At 39.1% G+C, this 25003-nt stretch overlaps 1 protein-coding gene and 2 pseudogenes across 1 annotated transcript; all 3 read right to left on the reverse strand.

The window, feature by feature from the left end:
- Positions 1-4205: 4205 nt before the first annotated feature.
- LOC140282552 (E3 ubiquitin/ISG15 ligase TRIM25-like) lies at positions 4206-4736 on the reverse strand (annotated as a pseudogene).
- Positions 4737-7985: 3249 nt separating this feature from the next.
- Positions 7986-11733, reverse strand: LOC140283012 (E3 ubiquitin-protein ligase TRIM68-like; annotated as a pseudogene).
- Positions 11734-16719: 4986 nt separating this feature from the next.
- Positions 16720-24421, reverse strand: glt8d2 (glycosyltransferase 8 domain containing 2). Its single transcript, XM_072377454.1, has 10 exons — positions 24317-24421; positions 22142-22185; positions 20461-20550; positions 20054-20255; positions 19745-19862; positions 19549-19633; positions 19003-19115; positions 18593-18759; positions 17356-17468; positions 16720-17009 (listed from the first exon to the last, which is right to left on the reverse strand). Exons 2-10 carry the CDS (start codon positions 22158-22160, stop codon positions 16831-16833), a joined length of 1086 nt encoding a protein of 361 aa, XP_072233555.1. The 5' UTR covers positions 22161-22185; positions 24317-24421; the 3' UTR covers positions 16720-16830.
- Between the last annotated feature and the right edge of the window lie 582 nt (positions 24422-25003).

The raw sequence follows: 25003 nt of genomic DNA on the forward strand, positions 1-25003 counted from the left end.
GCTCTACTGAGAATATTTCTTTGTAAGACTCTCTATGCAGTATCGACACAATATTATCTAAAGTGTTTTTGTTGTATTGTAAAGAATGAACATTTCAACCAGTGCAACAATGTAGCTTACTGATGTGGTTTGCTGTGCTCCACAACATGGACTTCCACTGCACTGTGAAATTATATTGTTTTTAGATGTTAAAGTAAGATTCTTCCCATCCTCATCTTTTAAGCATTTATTAGTTAGTGTTAGTGTATGTGAAACAGAGATGGCATTTTGGCAAACCAAAAGAAGCTGATCTGTGGAAAAGTTGTCAGGCGGGTGGTGATGTCACACAATCTGCAGTTTCCTTACTGCAAAGCTAAATGTGACTCCTCTCACGTGCACACACCCACACACAGATACAAAAAAGTTCAGAATCTTAAATGCACAGTTATCTGTAACCTCAAACATGCAACTAGTGTATCACCTACCCACAGTTGCATCCTTACCCCCCCAACCCCCACACAGACACACACAACCCACCCCCACCCAACACACACACACACACACACCCCCACCCCCACACACTAAGCCCCTGCTCTTCCCTCTTTGGCTGCCTGCTTTGAGCAGCATACGTGCAGCTCCACACATAGTCTCCTCACAGGCCACAGCCCTTTTCTCACACCAGTTATTAACACAAGACCTGGATGATTTTCTGCTGCGCCTCTATGCTGACGTGTAACCTATAAATCCTGTTCTATTACCATCAGTTCAGTGAACTTCAATTCCTTCATTGTCAATTAGTGGCTTTAAAGTAAAAAGTTTTTAGCTTTCTCAACTTTCTTATTGATACCCACTACAGCTGTGGAGTTGTAGTGGGTATCCTATCTTGATCCCTTTTAACTCCTTGGCTTCCATCTGTGAGATCCTGTCAAACAGTCATGAAAGAACTAACAACTCTAAAACAGCCTGAACTTGAACTCTGACCTTTTGATGACGAGAAACAACACACACCACTACCTCTGACGCATTCTATGCAAGCTATCTATCCTACGTCTAAAAATCATTCAGCAGATTCCATAAGGTGTAAGGGCGAGTGGTACACCATCTCTGTCTCTTCACACACACGCACACACACACACGACATAAACAACTCAGTACCGTAACCCTGGAGTCTTTGATGGCTGTTCAAACCAGTGTCAACTATAAACATAGTTAGACAGTCCACAACTAATACGCATCATCAGTCAGGAGCATATGTAATTTGTCACTCCATACACATGCAAGTGTTTTGCAAGCATACAGAGAATTAGGCATAATTTATAAGAGATCAGATTTAGGGACATCAGCTGCTGTTCTGTCAGAAGGGGGGAAGCAAAACACTTGGAATGTATGCTGACCACAGACTCAGTATGTATCAGTATGAAAGGTATTTTCTTTTCATAAAGAGAAAGTCAACATTTATCTCCAATAATGATGGGATGGGATGATGTTGCTAATTTAGACCCTTCGGTGCTTTTGCTTTTTGATAATTTTCCTTTTATTCATATAGATCTGACTGGCACAAATTCATCACAGAGTTGCGTAATCAATCACATCACAATCAATGCTGACAATCAATCACAAACAAAAATTAAATAGTACAAATATTATAGTATGTACAAATATTAAAATAAACAAACTACAAGATTGTATATATATATCAATAATAGATTCAAATTGTGTAACTGAATCAAAATCTACATGATTATGCAACTGTCATAGTCAGGCACTGAGTCCAGATTGGATTTGGCAGACATTTCCTCACTCTTTGGGTGGAGTCTGGAACTCCTACTCTTCACCCTCAGACCACCTGAATCTCATCAGCCTCATCACCAGCCAGCACATAAGTAGCTCTCTTTGGCTGAAGGGTGGAAAATTCCTTCCTCCACTCCTTTGAAAAAGCTAGCCAGTGACCCTCCTCTCAAAGCAAGCAACAGATTACCTACTCGCTTTCTCATATTGTAAATTCACTGTGGAACCTCTTCATCAGAGTCAGAGCACTTGAATTAATCATTCTCTCCTCTCTCAGAGAAAACCCTCCATGTGGCCAGACCTGCTTCCCACCATCTTCTGTGCTATTCCCTTGTGCAAAATAAAGACTTTTAATGCTGTCTGTCTCGGATTTGAGCCCTCTGTTCATTGTTGGCCTTAATGGCCAGTGACGGTAACATGATCTTGTGACAGATCGTGATATACCTATGCTGGTTCACACCACAATACATTACAATTTCTCACAATAAAGCCTTTAAAAAAATTACAGTTGCTGCATTTCTGATATCTCGACCACAATACAGCCCCCTTTGTGTGGCTGATGAAATTTCCACTCCTGAAGCAAAGTAATGATATTAATATTCCCAATGTTCTTGACTAGACAAGAAAAGGGAGTAGGCGAGGCTCTGGGATTATTTTTAAATATTAACTCTTAAGTGCAAGATTTCAAGTCCAAATCCCATCTTGCTGGTTAAGGAAAGAAAGTTTGCACGTCATTAGGGTTAGAATTAAAGTTGTAAACCTAAAGTGGTTAGAAAGCTATACAGTTTAATGGTTAGAAAGCTATACAGTTTAAGATTGTATTCGGATGCATTTAAGGTCGATAGTTTTGCTTCTCATTTACTTTGAATGAAGTGACTTCTTGCATTGCTGAAACTGATTCTGAATCTGCTGCTTTGCTTTGCTAGCCTAGCTAGGTCAATGGAAAAAACGTTTGTAAGCAGCTGCAGATAAGATTCTAAGAATAAGATTTGATTGGTAAGCGTCTACCAATCAAATCGCCTAGCTAATTGTGTATCTTATCCTGTGTGTTATGTGAATCCTGGTTGTGGCTCCTGAGATCTAACGTGACATTGCTTTACACAAAACAGCTGCTGATTGAAACATTAGCATCATTCATGCCATTTCAAACTAGGACCGATGCTCCTTTGTGTCAGGTGCGAAAGTACAGAGGCAGAAAAGGGCATGACTGAAATATGTTTGAGCCGGCAAGGGAGGTAGTAACAAGCTTATTTCACTTATGTATTGCGCCTTATCTGGGCTAAAAAGATATCTTTGTTAACATGCTGCAGTTCCTCTTTGAACAGAATGGAGGCAGATCAGACCCACATTGCCTCCTTACACACATAAAGACTGTATCACTGAATCAGCTGAATGACAACAGCTCCATGGGTTAAAGTGGTAAGTTTCACAATGCCAGTCTGATACGTGTAAGTAGACACAAAGCTGGACTGTTTTGTCTGCTTGATGTGCGTAAGGACACAGTGATGCAGGTCTGAGTCGCCTCTGTTTGGCATGTGAATTTCAAGGAGGATCAATGGCAGGGCAGCTAAGTCTGTTTTGCACCTTTAATCTGCCATGGATATGAAAGAGGCCTGTACGAAGTGTAATTCAACTATTAATTTAAGAAACATTTTAATCCAGTTTGGATTCACAGGGGTCAAAATATGGGTAGAATCTCTTGTTGAGGTTGCAGCCAGTAAATGAGTAAATAGGTGCTGCAGCTCACTCACATCATAAAAAGTGACCAGAAACTCCTCATAACACAGAAACACTTCATTCTGAGGCTTTGTTGTCAGTGAGATATTCACTGAGACAGCTAATTCATAATTATTTCAAACTCTCAAACTTAAAGCCCAGAAGCCATTTTCAGGTGTCATTGGGACTCTTCATAGTAAAAAAAAAAAAAAAAGCCTGCTCTCCTAGAACAGCATAGAAAGACTTTCTGGAAGGTTCTGATATGTATCTCCAAATCTGACGTTTCCGGTCATCAGCAAGAATGAGAGCTGAGTGTGCAGTTTCATGATCAAAAGTCACATCCATTGAATACTACTGGACCCTCTTCAGATTAATAACATGAGCTGATGAGCAAACACTGACCTCGGTTCAGGAAGGCTCAGGGATGAGAAGTTTTGAAGTGGTCTTCAAAGTGTAGCTGCTCCACATCAGAGCACTTTTTCATTAACTCAGAGATTACTTCCAACAATTCTTTGATAAAGTTCCCTGCCTGTTCATCTCTTGCTTTCTAGCTCTCTTCAATCATTTTAATGAGCTGTGCCAGACTTGTCTCAACAGTGCACGTCTCAACAATGGCTGATGCCACTTTATCTGTGTCCTCCTTGCTGAGATTATTCAGTCTGTCTCCTCCAGATCTGTCTTCTTTCTTTCACACTCTTCTATCAGAGGAACAATTTGTGTCCCTAATGATCCAGATCAGACTCACTGCAGGACTGACAAACACATATCTGGTCAATCGTGCAGAACATATCCACATCCAGAGGTCTCTCTTGCTTCTCACGTACCCTGCCCTTCAGATTCTCTACAAGATCAATCAGTTTATGTTTTTGTCCTAGCTGTAATTTTCTGGTGAAGTTCCGGGAGAGTCTCACAGTAGGATTTCACACACACCAGGCAGGACTTTAGAGCCTTCAATTTGGTGCAGAACTTCTTCTGCTTTGGCTCCCTGTTCTGAGCCACTGTGGCTTTCTTTTGGACAGTCTCTCTGAACTGAGCAACAATCTCTGATACAGAATAGTTGACATGAAGTTCAGGTCTAGGGTTAAAAAGCTCTTCATACAGAGGACACTGATTCTTGACGTCACTATACCAGTGTAACTTGATGCATTTCTTCCTAAAGTTGTGTCCACATGACTGGTGACTGGGTCAGTAAAGACACCCAGACAGACAGAACACTGACACTGACTTTCGGAGAGGAGAGTGGCAGTTGCCATGTCTGATAACAAATGAAAAACTGTGAGATGCAAACTCTGACATAAGAGATATTATTTCTATTGTCCTTTTTCTTTTTTTTTAACTAGCAGTTATTCTTCTCAAGTAAGAGGGTCATTACAATGGTGAAATATGATTTAATTGTTGAAGGAATACACATCAATTACAATAGACAACATAATGGACAAAAGATGTGGGCTTTTTTTTAAAGAACTTGTTTATGGTCTAAGGCTTCATTTTGTGAAGCGGGTGCGGGTGGATGCTATCTGTCAAATGGGGGCATTTTTGCTAAAGTTGAGAGATTACCGAAATTCAGTCAAATAGAAACTCAAGGGAGCTTCTTTGTAACAAACTGCTGAGGCTTTCTGAGGGTTTCTGTGACCATTAATGCTTACTTAGTCTATCATGCCCTCTAGGGGACATGTTGGAGTGTCTCTCAGCTCAAGTAAGAAAAAAAAAAAGGCCAATGGTAGAAAAAGTTTCTGAATTCTTTAGTTGAGCGTATTAATTTCTCTGGACTCGACGGACTCGCTGGAGGGTTAAAATCACAGGACCTACTTGAGATGAGGCAGCAGTAAGACGCAGTCTCGCTGAATCTCCGTTTGTATCGAAAGTGCAGACTTCAAACTGTATACCAGTTTTTAAATTTGTTGTTAGGCCATGTAAAACCAGACTTATGATAAATAATTTACACCATGCTGTTTTTATGAATATTGTCACATTTCGCGCACGTTTGGTGCAGGAAGTAAAAAAACTGGCTATTCTATAGGTGGTTGTTGTGGTTTTCACAGTAAAAAATGTTCCTTTTTCCTTTTGGATTTTATGTTTTTTGGGTGATTTCAGGTCATATGAGTAGACAAGTAGACATTTTTTTGTGTTTGTGCTGAAATAAATGACACCAAACAAGGCAAGGTTAACCTTTTTTAAGGTGAAATATAAAAGGTAAAATCAAAAGTAGTAAAACATTTTTAAAAAAGCCAATTATAACCTTGACCCCAGAGGGTTAATGGGTGAACAAGAGGCTACAGAGGACTGGTTGACCACTTTGTAGCATGATCAAAGCAAAACAGATGATTGTGGATTTTAGGAGCTAAATGATATCTTCATCCTGGAAGAAAAGGTGGAGGTGATAGAGGACCACATTTATCCCCACCCCCCATGGTCAACCAACAAAAATCAACCCCCTTCCCTGCCGACAAAAGTGAATCAAATATCCCAAAGGCTTTATGTTAGAAATATGTTTTAAGAAGAGATTTTTAAAAAGCCACTCACTCTGCCGACCTAATCACTTATTTCACACTTTCAGGGCTTTCACAACAAATGTTTTGTCACATCTGGTCTTCAGCCTTGCCCCTGGGACAAATAACAGTCCTCTGTCTTCTGAGGTTGAATATATTAGTAGGTGATAAGCCTTAAAAGGCCTTATAAGTCAATAGTCAGATCCTAAAATCAATTTTACAAAGTAGTGGGTCCAATTACACATAGGCTGAAACAGGTGTGATGTGCTCACTTCTTTTGTTCTTGGTTATTTTGTTATTATCTCCAACTGATTTATGTATTTTTTGTTGAGAATGTTGTTTTCGACTGGGATATTTGGAGATTATAGCATTTAAAATGGTTTCTGGGTTGTTAAAGGACAAAATAGACCACATATTAGAAATGTTTCTGAACTGATAAAAACACGACAGTACAAGTTTTATTAAGATTTTGTTAACAAGAAGAGACAGAGATATTTTCTTTCAAATATCTGCAGAGAACAAGTATATATCCATTTAATATCGGTGGAAAAACAACACATTTTAGAAGACGCAACAAGGTAACCTCACAATGCCCATTAAGACAAATAGGTAAAACCCATCAGTCAGACATTTTGTCTTTGTTAGTTCACCTGCTTGAACAAAGCTAGCAATATTCACTAGTCTTATGAGACTGTGCTGTTAAAAAAAGGTCAACATTTGCAGTTGTTTGTCAGGAAAAAAGGATGACCTCATCTGCAGTCCCACTGTCACCAAGTTATTTTTACTGTGATTTACTGAACAGTAAAGATCACGAAACACTCATCTCTGATGAAATGTCCACTCATTAAAGTCTGCTGATAAGCTTGAATTTGTCCTCTTGGGTTTGAGGGAGGCTGTTCAAAACTAATTGTACTCAAAATGAGATAACTAACTCATTTGCCTTGAGAAAAACACCAAACCTCAATCCTGCAGTAGAGGTCTGAGAGAACACTGCAATAAAACAATAAGCATGAGGCAATGCAATGAGAGTCAGTAAAACTAAGAGGAAAAAAAAAGTAAATATCATCAGGGTATAAAACAATAAGCATGAGGCAATGCAATGAGAGTCAATAACACTAAGAGGAAAAAAAAAAGTAAATATCATCACGGTATGAAGACTATGCCAGAAACTATTTATCTCAGGTTGCAAACTGTTGTCACAGTGGCAATTTACCTGCATGCAGTTATAGTTTAGATTATTGTAATGAACAATAAAACCATAAACTGTTACCATGAAGTATGCTGTCCACATGATCTTCTTGTTCAGATTGAATTCAAAATGAATTTATGATAATATTTTCCCCATCGACAACAATAGCATGCTGAAATTTATTTCTCATGTAAATAGGGATGTTTGTCACGTTCAGGATTTCATTTTAGCTTGTTAACATGCTAACATTTATACTAATTAGCACTAAACTAATCTCGTAGATCTCGTCACACCCCTAGATTTCAGATTTTAATTCCAATTTATCAGTCCATTCAGATTCTCTCAGACCAAATAGAGGCTACACAATGTTTACATTATGGACACATCCCTGTGATAGATGTACAATATACATCAATAGAACTCCAACTAGAAAGTCAATAGGCCACCTAACTACATAACTATTCTATTCAAGCTGTCAATTCATATATAGACTGGGCCATAGAAAGTCCCTTTCAGAGTGTAAAGACAAAAGTTATATAGATTTAGATATATACATTTTACATTAGATAAGACATTACTCCTTTTTGGATAATCAAACAAATGTACTGTATAGCAAATACGTTATTCAACCACTAAAGTGAGAAAATATTCAAATCCAGTGTACACTCAAGTGTGCACTTCAGTGTTTGGAAATTTGGAAAAACTGTGATAAAAGCACAAAATGTATACTACAAAATCAGTTAAAATTAACTTGGTTTACATTCATCATCTTTACATTGTGCTCAAGTTTAACTGGAATTCTTCCAGTGTGGTACTGAAATTACTCTTGGTATAAACATTTGGACTAAAAGCTGTTAGTATGAAATTGACAAAGGGATATTTTTGTGTGTTCAGTCCATCCTTTTTTATGTTTGTATTTCTATGATGCCATACATACATGGGTTCTCTCCTTTAGGTAAATGGATGGATTTCTATGATGTAATGATAAGTAAAGCTTCAAGATATACCCAACACCCCCTGAAATGATTCCAGTATTTAATTTATCGTCACTGGACAGATGGTCAGAGGGGCAGAGTTTTTACCACCATTATTATGACAGGGATTGAATAATGGATAAAGTCTCTCATTGAAGTTACAATCAGTGAATGAATAAAGAAGGGCAGCAGTATCCACATCATAAAAAGAGACTAGACCCTCATCATAATCTACAAATACTCCCACTTTCTCTGGCTTTGTTTTCAGGGAAATAGAAATCTCAGAGTCACCAGCATGGTAGTTATTTCCAAATCTCAAGCATAGAGCCCATAAACTGAATGTACTTTTTCTGTTGATAGACTCTTTAACCACTCCTAAATCCCAGTCAGTCTTCTCTTTAACCTGAACCTCATAGTAAATTCTTCCAGAAGACAAACTCTGCTTTCCTAGAACGGCATAACAGGAAAACTTTTTTGGACTGTCTGGAAGATTCTGTCCACCTCCATGTCTCACCTGTTTCTCATCATCAGACAGGATGAGTTGGATGTTTGCTGTTTCGGGATCAAGAGTCACATCCACTGCATACTGCTGGACACTCCTCAGCACAATATCATTTAACAGTTTCTTCATTTCTTTTTTAAGTGTCTCCTCCAGCTGAGTCACGGCTCTCCTCAAAGTCCCTTCGAGTGTAGAGTTAACCTTTACTTCAGACCAATCTTTGGTGGGTGGAGCAGGCTTTAGAGATGAGAAGCTTTGGAGGAACTGGAAGTGGTCTTTGTTGTGTAAGAGCTGCTGCATCTCAGAGGTTTTCTTCATTAGATCAGAGATCTAAAGATCTCCTTTTCTAGCTCATTAATGAAATCCTCAGCCTGTTTCTCATCAGTTTTCTGATTTTCTTCTATCAAGCCAATGAGCTCAGCCAGACTTTTTTCAACAGACTGGATTAGAGCGGTGAGGAGCTGGCGGCTGCTTGCTTTCTTTGTGTCTGAGCTCTCCTTGTTGAGCTTTGCTGACTGTTTGATCTGCTCTATCTTCTGTCGTCTCTCCTGGATCATCAGCTGAACATGAGCCTCCATCATCTCTAGCTCAGTCTTCTTTCCTTCATATTCTTCTGTCAGAGGAACAACATCATGTGCCTTGTGTTCTGTCTCAGTACAAAACTGACACAAGCACATGTGGTCGGACTTACAGAACATCTCCAGAAGTCTCTCATGCCTTAAACAAATTCTGTCTTCCAGGTTCTTCACAGGATGAATAAGCCTATGTTTTTTCAGGCCAGGGAGTCTCTGGTGAGGTTCCAGGTGAGTCTCACAGTAGGAAGTCTGACACATCAGGCAGGACTTCAGAGCCTTCTGCTTGGTTTTTGTACAGACGTCACACAGAACTTCACCTGCTTCGGCTTCTTGTTGCTTTGAGGTCTTTTGAACTGACTCTCTGAACTGAGCAGCAATTTCTGAAATAAAAGTGTTGACTCGAAATTCAGGTCTGGTGCTAAAAAGCTCTTTACACAGTGGACACTGATTCTTGACATCACTATCCCAGTGCTGTGTAATGCATTTCTTGCAGAAGTTGTGTCCACATGGTAAAGTGACTGGATCAGTGAAGATATCCAGACAGATGGAGCACTGAAGCTGATCTGCAGAGAGGAAAGTACTGGCAGTTGCCATGTCTGAGAACAAAAGTAAAAATGTGAGATGAAAACGTTCAAATAAAAGATATTATTAAAACTCTTATTATTTACTACAGAAATTGTAACTTAAGTATTTCAAGTGTGTCAAATATCAGACAAATCTATTGATCCTTGATTGATAAAACCAGAAGAAGACTGAGTGAGGTAACTAATCGTCTACAAAGAAAGCCAAAAAATGCATGGTCCAGGATTTTTGTCCTGGAAAGGCCAGTATTTAGACATTTGGGCATTTGTCAAAGGGTTCGACTACACTACACTATACTGTGAGTACAGGAAGGTCATCATGGACTTTGTCAACTGGTGTGAGCAAAACCACCTGCAAATGAATGCCAGCAAGACAAAGGAGATGATGGTTGACTTCCACAGGAAACCTTCAAACACCGCTGAAAAACCAGGGACTTGACATCGAGAGACTGAGGACACACAAGTTCACCTAATTAACTAATTGGACTGGACAGATAAAGCCAACTCTCTTCACAAGAAGGGTCAATGTCATTTAAGGGGGGGGGGTTGTTGAAAAAGTACCCTCTTGGGATCTAAAACCCGTGCTAAAGTGCCCTCTTGGGAGCCAAAACCCATGCTAAAGTGCCCTCTTGGGAGCCAAAACCCATGCTAAAGTGCCCTCTTGGGAGCCAAAACGCGTGCTAAAGTGCCCTCTTGGGAGCCAAAACGTGTGCTAAACTGCCCTCAAGTGCCCTCTTATGAGCCAAAACACATGTTAAAGTGCCCTTTTGGGAGCCAAAACTCGTGCTAAAGTGACCTCTTGGGGACCAAAACGCGTGCATAAAAGTATGTACAAAAATATGTATAAAAATGTATAAAGTATGTATAAAAATTATATTTTATACGTACTCCTGTCTTTTTGAGCTGCTGTAATAGTGATATTTCCCCACTGTGGAATCAATAAAGTTTATCTTATCTTATACACATACGGGTACAACAGGCACTGACTTCCAACCTGTTAGAGTCCGGATTTTGACCTTCGTATCTCACTAGAACATGGCGCTGTGTGCACAATAATAAAATTGTAGCAAAGTATTTATAATCACTATATTGCATGATGTTAGGACGTTAATATAGCCAAAGAGGCCACTTAATACTAATCAGGTGCAGATTTCATTGTTAGCCAAGGATGGCAGAGGATGTTGTAGATCAGTAACCAGCTCATTTTAACCAGTAACAACAGTAATTATGGCAGTATGAAAATAGGGCTAATCAATTTAGCAGTTTTTGTTTAATTGAACCCAGAAAATAATCTGTATTGTGGTAATCTAAGGTACTAAAACAAAAACAAGAGGGCATCTTATTGATTAAGTTCTTGTAACCAACTCTTTCAGAGAATATTGCTTCAAAATAAGACAAACCGCAATTGCAGAGGCTCTCAAGTGTTTTGGTCCAAACTGATGTTGCAGTGTGGCAGAAAAGTATATTCTGGTTTGGGATAAGTATTTTGTTACTGATTCAAATGAAAATCCATTAAATTAAATCCATGAAATCCATTCTCCTCCCATTCTTAACTTTTATTAATCAATTAACTGATCAAAAAGCCAGAAAACAAAACAAAAGCCAGAAATCTGATGTTCAAATAATGATTTCAAACAAGTAATCACTAAAACATTGCTCTACACTCGCAGATTGTTTGCAACAAGCCTACATTTCTGATATGCATGTACGTTTACAGTATGATTTCAAACAAGAGAGACTTTTCCTACTAAAAATAGCTGAGGACAACCAAACCCATGTATAAAAGCGCATATTACTCACTAGCTGTATTCTGAGATTGTGTTGTTCTGTAGAAAAAGCCCAAATTTCTTCTGTTGTTTGTCAGAAAAAGATCTTAACTGCAGGCGTGCTGTAACCGAGTCCGTTTTACTTTCATTTACTGTATAGTGAAGGAAGTGATTGTGAAACACTCCTCTCTCTCCACTTTGCCCCACCTACTCCAGGAATTTAGCTGACAATAACATTTTTCATCCCTTAGATTTGGAGGTGGTAAATCAAATTTAATCCAATTTAAATCAATTAAAAATGGGAGATTTAATCTCAGAGTAGTACCTGCTGTTTTTACTGGGGGTTGTTCATGAAGTGTGATGCAGCTCTGAGAAGCAATGTAAACAAAGAGAACAATGTTCATGAGGATATGAAGAGTAAGGATGCAAGTATTTCTTTCAGATTGTAAGCTATTGTTTTAGTGGTATTTGTGTGCATGTGCTTGTTGAGACCACTGTGACAACAAGTAAACTGTTATCGTTCTGAGAAAAAAAAAAATGACCACAGCCTGTCCAAAGTAAACAAGAAACCTTTGTTAAAAAAATAAATAAAAAACTGGACCAGACTCAGTGAATAATTTCCTATATAGACCAGTGAGCAGTGCAGACCAACATGTCATTGGGGTCTTCAGGTGTGAACCTCCTTTTATCAGCGTTTCATCTAGTTCCACAACTAGATGATCACTGGCATCCCAGAGTCACTCCACTAATGCCAGACATCACTGCTTCTCACACCACAACAACCATCTTTTCTTGCACAACCACAAGCTACCCCAGCCTCTCATCAACTGCACACCAGGCATAGCGGGGTGGGGATTCAAACCCTGGTTCGGGTAGGGGGTAATGAAAGTATAGAGGGTGCCAGAGGTGGAGACAGGACAAGATACACTAGCAGATTCCGCAGACAAATTCCCAATAACAGTCTTACAATCCCTAAAAATGCGAGGAAAAACAAGGCCATACAGGTTTCAAAAGGCTCACATGGGCCACACCCTCCACTTAAATACATCCTGGATTTCTTCCTTGCTTCTTCCAAGAGTCTGTTTACCCTAAGTGCTCCCCCTGCTGGGCCCCCAACTACTATTGCTTCTTCTAATCCAAATCCATTGACTGGACTTTACTGCCTCATCTGACATTTCCTTCTCTATTTTCCTCACACTCTGTCCACTTATACCCAACTCCTTCAACAAAGAGACAATAGACTTTGCAACAAATCCTCTACATCCTACTTCCACTGGACATATCCTAGTTTTCCATCCTTGCTGCTCTGCTTCTGCCACCAACTCCAAATACCTAAGCTTTTTCCTTTTATATGCTTCTGCCCCTAGTGCCTCCCAAGGAACAGTCAGCTCTATGAAATAGACTCTCATTCTACTCCTAGACCACAAGTATATATCAGGCCTTAGATTTGTAGAGGCTATTTCCTGGGGAACAACAAGCTTTAATCCTAAATCTACTGACATCTCCAAATCACAAGCATCCTCTAAGCTGCCTTGTCTCCTTATTGTCATATTGTTTATGTTTATGTTTATGTATTTAGCAGACGCTTTTATCCAAAGCGACTTACAAATCAAGATATAACAAGCTATACAAAAAGCTAACAATAAACTACATAGAAGAAACCCACTAGTCCGACTCTGTCAGAGGTGACAGAGTAGAGATAGGGTTCAGGCATAGAAGGAAGTGCAGAAAGATAACGTGCAAAGATAGAGGGGCTTATTAACTTTCTACCTCTCTTGAACAAACTGAATTGCCACTCTCTTGACCTTAGACCCTTCTAAATGTACCTGCCTTCGTTTATCTTCAATACATGCACCTAAGCTTCTTAATACTTGGCTATGTCGCCACGTATACCAGCCTTGTGACAGACTAACCTTACAACATGACAAAATATGCCTTACAGTTGCAGTACCTGAACATAACGAACATAACAGGTCTCCATTTACCCAGACTTTTAGGTTTTGGGGAGTTGGCAATACATCATATGTTGCCCCTATCAAAAAATCTAATACTCCTTTTCTCCATACTTCACAGCTCTTTCCAACTAAGCTTTTTCTTCTCTACACCTTCCCAATTCAACCACTGTCCCTGCTTAGCATGAGCCACTGCCTTTGTACCCCATAACATTTCCTCCTGTCTACGAACCTGCTCAACAACTAGCTTTCACTTCTCCTTGGGACCTGCTCTACTCCACACCGGTTTGCCTGGGCCAAGCCCCAACCCTCCCCGGCCTATTTGAACATTACCCACAATCTCTGTATGTCTAAGAGTTGCTTCTGCCTCCTGAGCTGCGATTCTTGGATTCCATTTCCTTCCCTTGGTTGGGTTTGGAACCACCTTACTGACTACCACATCTTTACTCCCAGCTAACAGCAGCTCTGTCCTAACTTTAGTACATATAAACTCCTCTACTAGACTAGATACTGGGAGCTGGAGTATGCCTTTCTCATACTGTGCCACAGTACTTAAGCATCTAGGAACACCTAGCCACTTCCTAATGTAAAAGCTAACTAAACTTTCCATTTTTTCTGCAACAGATAATGGAATCTCATACACAGACAGTGGCCACATCAACCAAGGAAACAATCCAAACTGCAGACACCACAGCTCCAACTTTCCTGGAAGCCCTAATGTATCTATTCTATCCAGTCCCTCAGCAACATCTTTCCGAAACTGCACTGCCTGCTCTCCATCATTCATGTCTACTTGGTACCACCTACCTAAACTCTTTACTGCCTTTTCCCTAATTATTGGATTTTTTTCTTCATCTATTACAAACTTTCTATCACTTAGTTTCCCTCTACTTATTGAGATACTTCTAGACTTAGTTGGTTTGATTTTCATACCAGCCCACTTTAGATTTTTATAAAGTCTCTCAAGTATACTCTTCATACGTGGCAATGTTGTAGTCACCAACATCATGTCATCCATGTAGGCCCTAATTGGTGTAAGGCGCATGTCATCATGATGTCTCTCTCCACCCACAACCCACTTGGAAGCTCCAAGAATTATCTCCATCGCCATTGTAAATGCTAATTGAGAAATCGTACAACCTGCCATAATGCCTATTTCTAGCCTCTGCCAGTCTGTTGTGAAACCTGCTGTACTTAGACACAGTCCAATATCCTGGAAATATTCTCTTACTAAGTTAACAACTACTACAGGCAAAATAATCAAACGCTTTCCAAATAAGGCTATGTGACATGGAACAAAATGCATTTGCTAGATCTAGAAATATTACATGTCTTTTTTCTCAATCTTGGCTGTCTGAATCTGATGCCAAATCATGCTAGTATGCTCTAAACACCCTGCGAAACCTGGTATTCCTGCCTTCTGCACTGTGGTACCTATTAAGCTATTTTTTTCTAAATAACTGGCTAATCTCTGTGCAACTACACTAAAGAAAATCTTCCCCTTTACATTTAGGAGAGAGATCATCCAGAATTGAATCAGTTCTGAGGACTCTTTCTCCTTTGGAATAAGAACGCCTCCTGCCCGACGCCATGCTCAAGGAATAAACAGTTTCACCTAGGTGGTCTACCGTCCATCTTATGAGCTATCTCTCCTAATGGTGACATGTCAGATGGAAGATCTACTACTCTACACTGCTCAAGATCTGAATATGTATCTCTGACTTTGTTGCCTTAAGCTGCCCTCCCTTTTCCATGTTAAAGGGGAACTCCGGTATTTTTAAACCTAGATCTTATTTCTGGCATGAAATACGTTTATCTACTCACCGAGAACAGTTGGGCGAAAGTCGGCGTCCTTCGAAAGCTATTTAGAAAACTCGTGATCGGCGTATATCCATATAACGGAGTAAATGGGGCAGGGACAATACAACCTCTAAATAAGGCATTATCTGTCTTTATGTCACCAATACTCTCTTTGCCGTCTAGACTTAACTAAATGTACTCTTCCAACCCTTTTTTTATCTAGCACCCCAAATATTTCTACACCATTGGAGTAAATTTGCATTGCACTTGCATTTCCTCCTAACCTACCTAATATTATCAACAAATCTTTGACTGCCTCCCATTCTTTGTTGCTATTTGCCCTAGGCAACTTAATTCTAGCTTTCTGCTTCATATTTCTCTCTTTAACTGGCCTATTCACCTCAGTATGAGCTGCATCCCTTCTTAGAACCTCCTCCTCCACCTCCGTAGCTGTGTTATGCAAAGGAAATTCAAAAGTGAATTAAAAAAACAAAACATGTTTGTATTGGTATATCATGACTCTTTGTGAGAGTATAATTATGAGGTGCCATGAGCTAATTTCTTAAGGCAGCATGACAATGTTTTACAAACTGACAACACTAACAGATTTTCTTTTCCCCACATAAATAGCAGTGCCTGTCATGTTCAGCATCTCATTTTAATGTGTTTTGCAAACATGTGGCCATGACCCCCAAACTGGGAGTGTGGCTGCAACAGATCCCAGGAACAACATCAGAGATCTATGTCCAGAAGAATGATGTTCTAGGAACAGCTAAATTACTACTTAGAACCTTCAGGCTCCCAGGCCTCTGGCAGAAGGTCCAAGCTCGAAAGTGGGGGAAATTAGAAAATGAGGTTAGTAGACAAAGTAGATAAAAGTCTTTTCTGTGTTCCAAGTTTATCACTTTCAGCCTGAATAAGTTATTTTCTGTTATTTGATACGACTTGCAATTACAACAGAGTTTTAATTGTCACGGGTTAGCGTTTACTGAGACTGCTTTTTAACCATGTAATTTAATGATGTATGGGCATGAAGCATTGCTGTGAAAGGACCAGGACCTAATAATGCAGCATTAGAAAGTTGTGTTAACAGATGTAAGGACCGCTGTGTTTGCACTCTGTCTGTTTCACTTCTAAAATCCAAGAAATAAATTAAATTTAAAACCAATTTCACCCAAATGTGCAACTGAGCTTTTCACTTAAAACAGTATGTATTCACAATGAAGACATATTCAGAGCCTGTCAGCTGTTTAGTTTTACCAACTTCCTGATGCACATTGAAGTCCCTATGGCATCTACAGCAAAGGTTTACATTCTTATTGTACTTCAGACAAACTCTAGAATTTTTTTTTTACAAATACCATCTAAGTACATGAAGGTTCTCATTAGAAGAAAGGGACTGCTGACACAGAGCTATGTAAAAATGAGATGTTAGCATCACATACACGTTCAAGTAAGTATTTAACTTCACATGTTTCATGTTCACAATAACAGGGTCCTAAAAGAGTATATTCTGTAGGTCTTAGCCGTCACTATCAGGTCGTGTCAAAGAGAATTTTCTAGAAGGGTCTGGTATGAACCATTTCTCCCAGAGATCCAAGTGAACAGCAGGATAATTCCACGGTTTGAATGGGCCGTTCCAGTGCAACAGGTGTGCCTCTTGTAAGAAGCTCTCGGGATAGCGGGCATCTGGACTCCAACCTGTACACGAGAAACATTTTTTCGAAATGATCTTCAGGTGGTGCTACGCACAATATTAACAACATTATTCTGAATTTTCTTACTTTTAAAGTGTGTCCTTCGTTTATTCAATAAGGCTAGAACTACGGATTCATGCTTGTCACTGACGATTCTTGTCAAGGAAGAGTTGTTCCTAGACCCTCAATTAATTGTCCCATTATGTTAATGTAAAGACAAGATGATACATTTGTTACATTTTTTTTAATGTTTCCAATAAGTGTAATTGCAAATGTAGTTTTCTGTGTTCTGACACCTCACACATGTCAAATTTCTGAGCCCATTGTGTTTGAGGTGGTGCTGATCTTACCCAGGTGTCTGACGTGCCACTGAGGGTTCAGTGTTGTGTATTTGTCATGAAAGACTATAAGCATGGGTGGAGTCGCCACACCTCCTGCCATGGCACTGCTGTATATGTTCTCCCTGTAAAGAGGGGGAAAGATTTCTGGTTAGGCAAATGCCTCAAGCTGACAATTATAGTACAGCGAAACAACTACATCTATTTAGCTGATAACACAAAATGTCACGCAATTATTTTATTGTCCTCCAATAAAAGTGCCACCTTGGGCGTTTGTGCATTGCTTTTAATGATATCAAGCAACCTAGAGTACTCAAAAAGACACATTTTCTCCAGTTGTGCCAAACTGACACTTTTATGTATGCGTAATAGTGCCTGTAGTGGCTGTAGTATAGGGATGTCCAAAGTTGGTCCTTGAGGGCCGCTGTCCTGCTGGTTTTAGATGTTCCCCTGCTTCAACACACCTTCAAAAGATTGTTAAGTTCTGCACAAGCCTGTTAATGATGCACTGATCTGAACCAGGTGTGTTAAAGCAGGGGAAACATCGAAAACCTGCAGGACAGCGGCCCTCGAGGACCAACTTTGGACATCCCTGCTGTAGTACTTATGACGAGAGTAGGAAAGTTAGGTGATCTGTATAACCACAAAACCGTCTACAAAACACATGTAGACTGGATAGTCAAACTCCCATCACCACCATAGCAGCTCTGCGAGGGCAAAGATTTGGTTTACTGTAACAACTTGAATGAAAACCAAACTTCTGCTCCTGAATCTGTGGTTTGACAATAAATTAGAGCCTACTTTCCAACACTCTGGACTAAACTTTCCTGCCGAGGATCAGTAGGTGATCCCCCTGTAGATGGAGCACACTTTCCCCATTTTTTTTTGGCTGACTGCAGCGTGTGCTGGGTGGCAGGCGAATGCAGGCCAATTTCCAGAGTCACAAAGTGACTCTTGGGACATGGAGTTTTAGTTTACTTGCCTGCCCCCCCCCCCCATCACAAAGGGTAGTGACATCATTGTTCTTATACCAATAATGAATGGAGCCTATTCTAAACAGCATTAGACTAATAATTACTTGTATTGTGGTTTGTTGTTTTCACAAATAGTTTGTAAATATTGCATTATGTTTTACTTTGGTATTAAAATTGCTTTGGTGCTAAGTCTTTCGGGAATGAGGTTCATCTTTCAGCTAGAAATTGTAAAGACACGCAACATACAATGCAAAGGTTTCCATAGGTGTTTGCACCTGAAATTCTCTTCCATCCATTTCTCCAGCTGTTTGGTGATCTTCTGTTCTTTCCACCTTTTAACATCTGCCACAAACACTCCAGGGTTGAAAGAGCAGTCACTGGGGTTGATGCCCAAGTCTTTAACTTGCTGTTTTCTATAGTCCAGGAAGCCCATGTAGGTTGTCTAAGGAACAACACATTTTCAGTTACCAAAGTAAGTCATTCCAAAAGCAGCTATGAGAGAATTTTTTATAATCTATTTTCCAAGCACTTATATCAAAAGATTAATAAAGACTTTATAACAAAATACATTAATGATCTATTGAATTAAATGCCCTTTAAGGTTGAATATTGAAGTTTAAAGCCTGTCCTTTTGCACTGTTAGGCTGGTATGCAGTGTATTTTAATAAAAACTGTAAAAATCAACCTGCATGCCAATGCTTCGAACCATCTCATGTGTGGAGGGGAGGTCACAGTCACTGGCGAAAGCAGCGGCATGTCCTGCTTTCAGTTGAATATTAAACAGATCCTTGATGTCACCTGTAAATAACAGAGAGTGTTGCTGTACATAGAAATAAACTGCACTCTCTTTTATTACTGCTGTCCTTCAAAGAAAATGTTCAAACCATGTTTCTTTGATGTAATTATTTCAAAAAAGGTCTCACTGCAAAAAGTACTAGCAACAGTAGCTTGTGTAGCTTTTACTAGAAAAAGTTGACAATTTTCATAAAATATTTCTATCCAGCTTTATAAATCATTTCTATATTTAGAAATACAACTATTATTCTAAGGAGAAGTCAGTTATGTAACACAAATTGTATTATATTTTTATTACTTAACATTTAAAATGACTTTTTAACAATGACTAATGGCTAATAACTAGTGATTATGTATGCTACATGTTAACATAATAAGAAAAAAAGGTAAAAAAAAGTCTGTGTAATCGTCCCGGCAAACATTTTCATATACGTACCCTGCACAATGACATCATCGTCTAAGTAAATCACTCTCTTGTGTTTTAGGTCGAGCAGAGGCAGGTAAAAGCGCACAAAGTTGAGCTGTAAAACATATCCAAAGTTATTTCTATTTTTTAGAGAAAAAGTAACTCTGCAGCACACAAGCTGCATATGTATTTACAGTACTTCTATTTCTGCAACTCCAGGACTTACAGGATGTAAGAGATCAGGTCGAGATGAATCTGGCTTCACCTTTCCTTGTAGAACCATCGGATTAAATTCCACTATCTTATACTGGATATGTCTCAGTTTCGTCTTCTCTATATACCTCCTGGACAAATGCAAATAAATCATTACTAGGTAGGAAACTCTTGACATGCAAAAATACTGCAGTGGTTGGCTGTCCACAAAACTCCACTGCATATTTGGTGTAACTATAGCTATACAAGTATTGTTTTCTCATTTATTTAAATATTTTTTTACACTTGTACAGTAAAAAATAAAAAATTTAATAAAAAGAACCTTGTAAGTTTGACAGCATCACGAAGAGTAACAATGTAGAAGAAAACACTGGTATCGGTGTTGCTGATGATGCTGTTGATGGCTGCCATGGTTGCACCCATGCGTTCCTCTGACGCACAGATGATGACAGGGATGACATTATCCTCCTCTAACCTTCTCACATGGGAATGTCGCGCTGCACCACTGTGGCTCTTCTTGTTACCTAAGTAAGTTCCAACAAAGGAAGTTGCAAGTTGAGATTGTTATGCGCTCTTTTTGGAGCAGGCGTTTTCAGAGAAGAAGATTGTTGCATTGTCATGTGACACACCATTTAAAGTAGAAAGACTTCAGAAAAGTTGACATGGCACAGTGTTTAACAGAAAAAGAAAATCATAACAAAGGGAATAGACTAAACTGGGCTGATGTACCTGGTCTTGGCTGGTTGGAGGCTCTGAGCAGCATACTATGAAGAAGCAAACACACCAGCAGCACCAGCAGCACTACAAGGACCTGATTAACTGAAAGACAGGTGGACGCATTAGACTGACTGCGTTTGTGAGTGAGCATAAAATAAACTATGCAAATGAAATGCCAAATGATAAAATCACCCTGACTTATGCTTTTAATTGACTTTTTATCTGAACACTCCAAAACATTTGTAGTTTACAAAGATATAAAACCATTACAGTGTTTTCACCCCTGCAATGGAAGCTTTATGGCTGGTTCCATTTGGTATTAAATTCTGTTTGTTAAAAGGATTAAACCAGAGAATTTGCACAAAAAATTCAACCAAGCTGGCCTCGAAGGACAACTTGGATGTAAAAAATGTTCATATTGATCCAGATCTGGATTTCAATCTACAGCCTTGGCGTAGATTGAAATCCAGATCCAGTCTCAGGTCGTTCCTGTCACTGCAGCCATCGTCTCACCAAGATTAGGTTAACTGCAAATCTTTAGACTAACTGCAGAACAACTGAACCGCACAGCAAAAAACAGAATTATATCAAACTTCCGAACTATTCCTGTGACAATCGAGCGTTTGCATTTGTTTTGACAAATTTGCTCTTGATTAAGTAATTATTTCAACACTAAACATCAACTGAAAATCATTAAATTTTCCACAGAAGGCAGCAGGTTCACACTGTTAGATTTTGAGTAAGCCAAGTTTCCATCATCTGTAAGACAGACCAGAGAGTGGGGAGAGTTAGATACCCATGTGCAAACATTTAGAATCCCTTTTTTTTTTTATTATAATTTTTGGCCTCCTGTTCAGTATCATAACTAATGGGATCTGGGATGTTCCAGCACACATTTCCCTTCTACTTAACCAGCAAATTTTATACTGAAGTATCCAGGACTTACTTACCTGACTCAAGGAATATTTATGTGTCATCAATACCGTTCAACTTGAATGTTCAATGAATTTTCAGTTACGTTAGAAACAATTGTTTGTTTGTTTTTTTTTGGTGGCATTTATTCAACCAGAAAATTGGTTTGATTTTCTGAATTGGCAGATGAAAAAAATGATGTGATTTGCAGGGGTAAAATCACATAAAAAAACAGCTGTGTTTGTATGACCACTTAAAGAATGTATGATTTTACCATAAATGCTGTCTGATTGTCTCTCATTTTGTTAGCAAATAAAAAAAACAAAAAACAAAGATGCACTTCTATAAAAAAAAAATTGGTGAAGACATTGAGTTTTGGTAGTAACCTGGATCACTTTCGTCAAGAGCATTGGCCTTGGTAAAGGATGCGCTCCCAAACAACTGTTGACCCAATGGATGGAATCATGAAATATAACTCCGTACAGCCTCTTGTCATCTGGTTACTTCATCACACCCTCCCCCATCACCCACACTTTTAGTGCATGTGCTGTTCCTGTTCCCATCCCTTGAGGGAAATTAGGGATCCTTCACTGACATCTGCATCAGCTCAACTTCATTTTTACAGCAAAAGTTATTCTAAATTTCATATGAGAGGGAAGCCACATACACACGAGTTACTACCCAGCTATGAGGACACATTGTTTATGTAAATTTAGATATTGCATTGTAATATGATCATTGTCATCATATTATATTAGCATTCCTCTATATTTGCACTTACTTTTTCTCAGGAGAGGCATATTTCATATTTGCTTCTAGTGACATCTGCAAAACCACAAAGACACAGAGAATCAAATTAAGGCAATCGAAGGATGACATAATCCTTGGGTGTAATTATGAGGCATGGAGTGAAGGATTTTGATAGTTCCTCAGTGTGTTTCACATTCACAGAGATGATAGCTCCCATGTTTACTGTATCAATATAGAGGAGATGAAGTAAGATTAAACTTGGTTAAACAACCAGGTTTTTCAACAGAGACATAACTGTGTAAACCGGGATTTTTGCCTGTCCCATCACCTAAAACAGACTTCATTGCTGTGAAATTGTCAGAGATCACCTTTCACAAGTTGTTGTGTCTCTTAGTGTTGAATGCTTTAGAGTGGAAGGAAACACATTTTTTGTTCATGAGAATAATCTTACAGCCTCAGAGAAAACATGCCCGGAGAGGCTACAGAGATGCTCGATAAGATGTTGTTGTATTGTAATAAACAATACAAAAAACAGCTTTTTGAACATATACGTCTCTGTGAGTCACAGCAAAAAAAAAAACACACCAACAGTGCAGCCCAGACGTACGGACACACAGTGGAGTGAAACTGTATCGTCAGCTGAGACATAAAAACACTTAACACAAAGGGGAGAAAAAAGAGCTGCAGAAAACGAGAGTAGAGACCCACGTACTGAGCTAAAATAAATGCACACATAGTCACATGTCAGTGACTTTCACAGATGAAGGAACTTGAAACCCTAGCTGTGTGACAGAAAACACGGATTATTTGACATGTCAGGGTATTAGGGAGAACATGATGCACTCAGCATGTCAGCCAAAAGTTAATGATGACTACATTTTCATTGCTCCTAAAGATTTTCACAATGAAAATCAGCAGAAGGCTAAATTAGATACATTATACATACAATAAACAGCCAGTGTAACCAGACCTGCAATCAGTTTATTGAACCGGTAGTCACTGGTTAACACATGTGGCTTTATTTTTTCCAAATAGCCCGCTACTTCTTTCCTTTCTGGTGCCAGGGCTGAGGAAAGGAATCCCTTTGCCTCCCAGCCTTTTAAACATTAACATATCTGCAGAGGCAGCTTACACAATGAATTATGAAAACACAAATATGATCAGTCTTAGGTCTCCAAACTCCATCCCCTATATCTCCCCATCATAGAATCATAGAGCATCAGAGGATATATTTTACAGCATCTTTGACATTTGTGTAAAGGGACGAAACCACGGCAAGAAACACCATACTTTAAAGCACAAGTACGACAGCTCCACCTCTGTCTGCTTTCTCAGAAAGACACAGACACAAACTGATCGTCAGCAGTCAGCTGAAATGAAACAGGACGTGCAGAATGTGCCACGCATTTGTTTCAGGTTTGTTTGTCGCAGCTGGGAGAGGGCTCAAACATCTGGGACTGATTTGCTCCGCATATGCTTCCTCCAGAGAACACAGCGATTTAACACACAGTGTCTGTTTTGCATTTTTACAATTAGCAATCCACTTAAGATCGTCAGAGATACACTGTGACAGCCTAAAGTAAATATGTCCATAACTCTAAAACCATTTATTACCAACACATGATTTCAAGTCAGCTGGATTCTATATTGTGGAGCAAGAATCATATAAATTATACTTAATATCATCATAAATATCACTCTAATTTACAATACATTAGTTCTGACTTAGGCAAAAGCTAGCAGCTAAAAAACTACTTGTTTCCACATGTGTACTTCTTCTAAGTTTGAGTTACTGTGTGTGCCTGGGAGTGGTGATATGGGTTGGGGTATAAACCAAGTCAGCAACTAAGTCGTCACCGGCAAAAAAATGATCCAAACCATAAAAGTGGGCGAGGCAGATCCCCATCCACCTTTTCAAAGTTTCCAAAGTTCCCCTAAAAGTATTGAACTGCTCCGAAATGATAAAATAATTTATCACGCAGCAATCGTCTGCTGGTAGTTGTTTTTAAAAGTCATGTATATTCTTTAGAGTTGTTGTTTTCAGGGTAACAGAACAAAAAGTTCTCTTGTTTGACAAAAATCTCCTCAGAAATGTGCTGTTTAGAATGCAGCCTCAAAGTAAGGAGGAGGTGTGTCTCTGTTGCTTTGACATGGAAGTTCTACTTTGTTAGGCATAATTTTAAAGTACACTTTGAATTGTACTCACCAGCAAAATAGAGTGTTGATTATGGACAGTCCCACTCCTGGATTTCTTGTGCCATGTTGTAAAACCTCAGAGGACTAAGGCAAACCCTCACAAACAGTCCCACTTTTTTACCTCCTCAGTTTTTTTCCCTCCTCCTGCTTCCCTCCAGATGTGACTCTTCATGTTCACCAGTGCTTTTAGTCCTTGCTGTCATTTTGCTTGAGCTAGGGGTATCGCCTCTTCTTTTCACGATGTCATAGCAGTGATGTTGAGACATCTCTTTGTGCTTGTACAACAGCATTTGCTCTAGTTACTTAAGCCACAATAAAAAAAAAAAAAATACTGCTATACTTTTATACTGCTCTCTTTAAACAGTAGCTGTAAACTGTGACATATACACAGTAATACTTAACACAATTACTAGCACTGAGCAAGTTACTTATAAATCAATTAAAAGATGTTAAACAATAGTTTTTTCTGTCAGCGAGCTAAATTATACAATGTTAAAAAAACTTCATTTCCCATCGTTCATAGGGGTATAGCCCTGTCGTAAAGGACAACAAAAGTTTAGCCCATTTTTTTTAAGCGCTTTTATTTTTCTTTTATTCGATTACAAATTTGGCGTGGCGTTTTTTTACTTTTTCTTTTTCCTTCAAATTGTGCTATAGGTTGAGTTTAGTCGCAGTCTTGTTTTGATGAAGCAGCGCA

This window comes from Leuresthes tenuis, unplaced genomic scaffold (genome assembly GCF_036924035.1).
Source record: "Leuresthes tenuis unplaced genomic scaffold, fLeuTen1.0.hap1 SCAF_23, whole genome shotgun sequence".
Classification (NCBI taxonomy): Eukaryota; Metazoa; Chordata; class Actinopteri; order Atheriniformes; family Atherinopsidae; genus Leuresthes; species Leuresthes tenuis.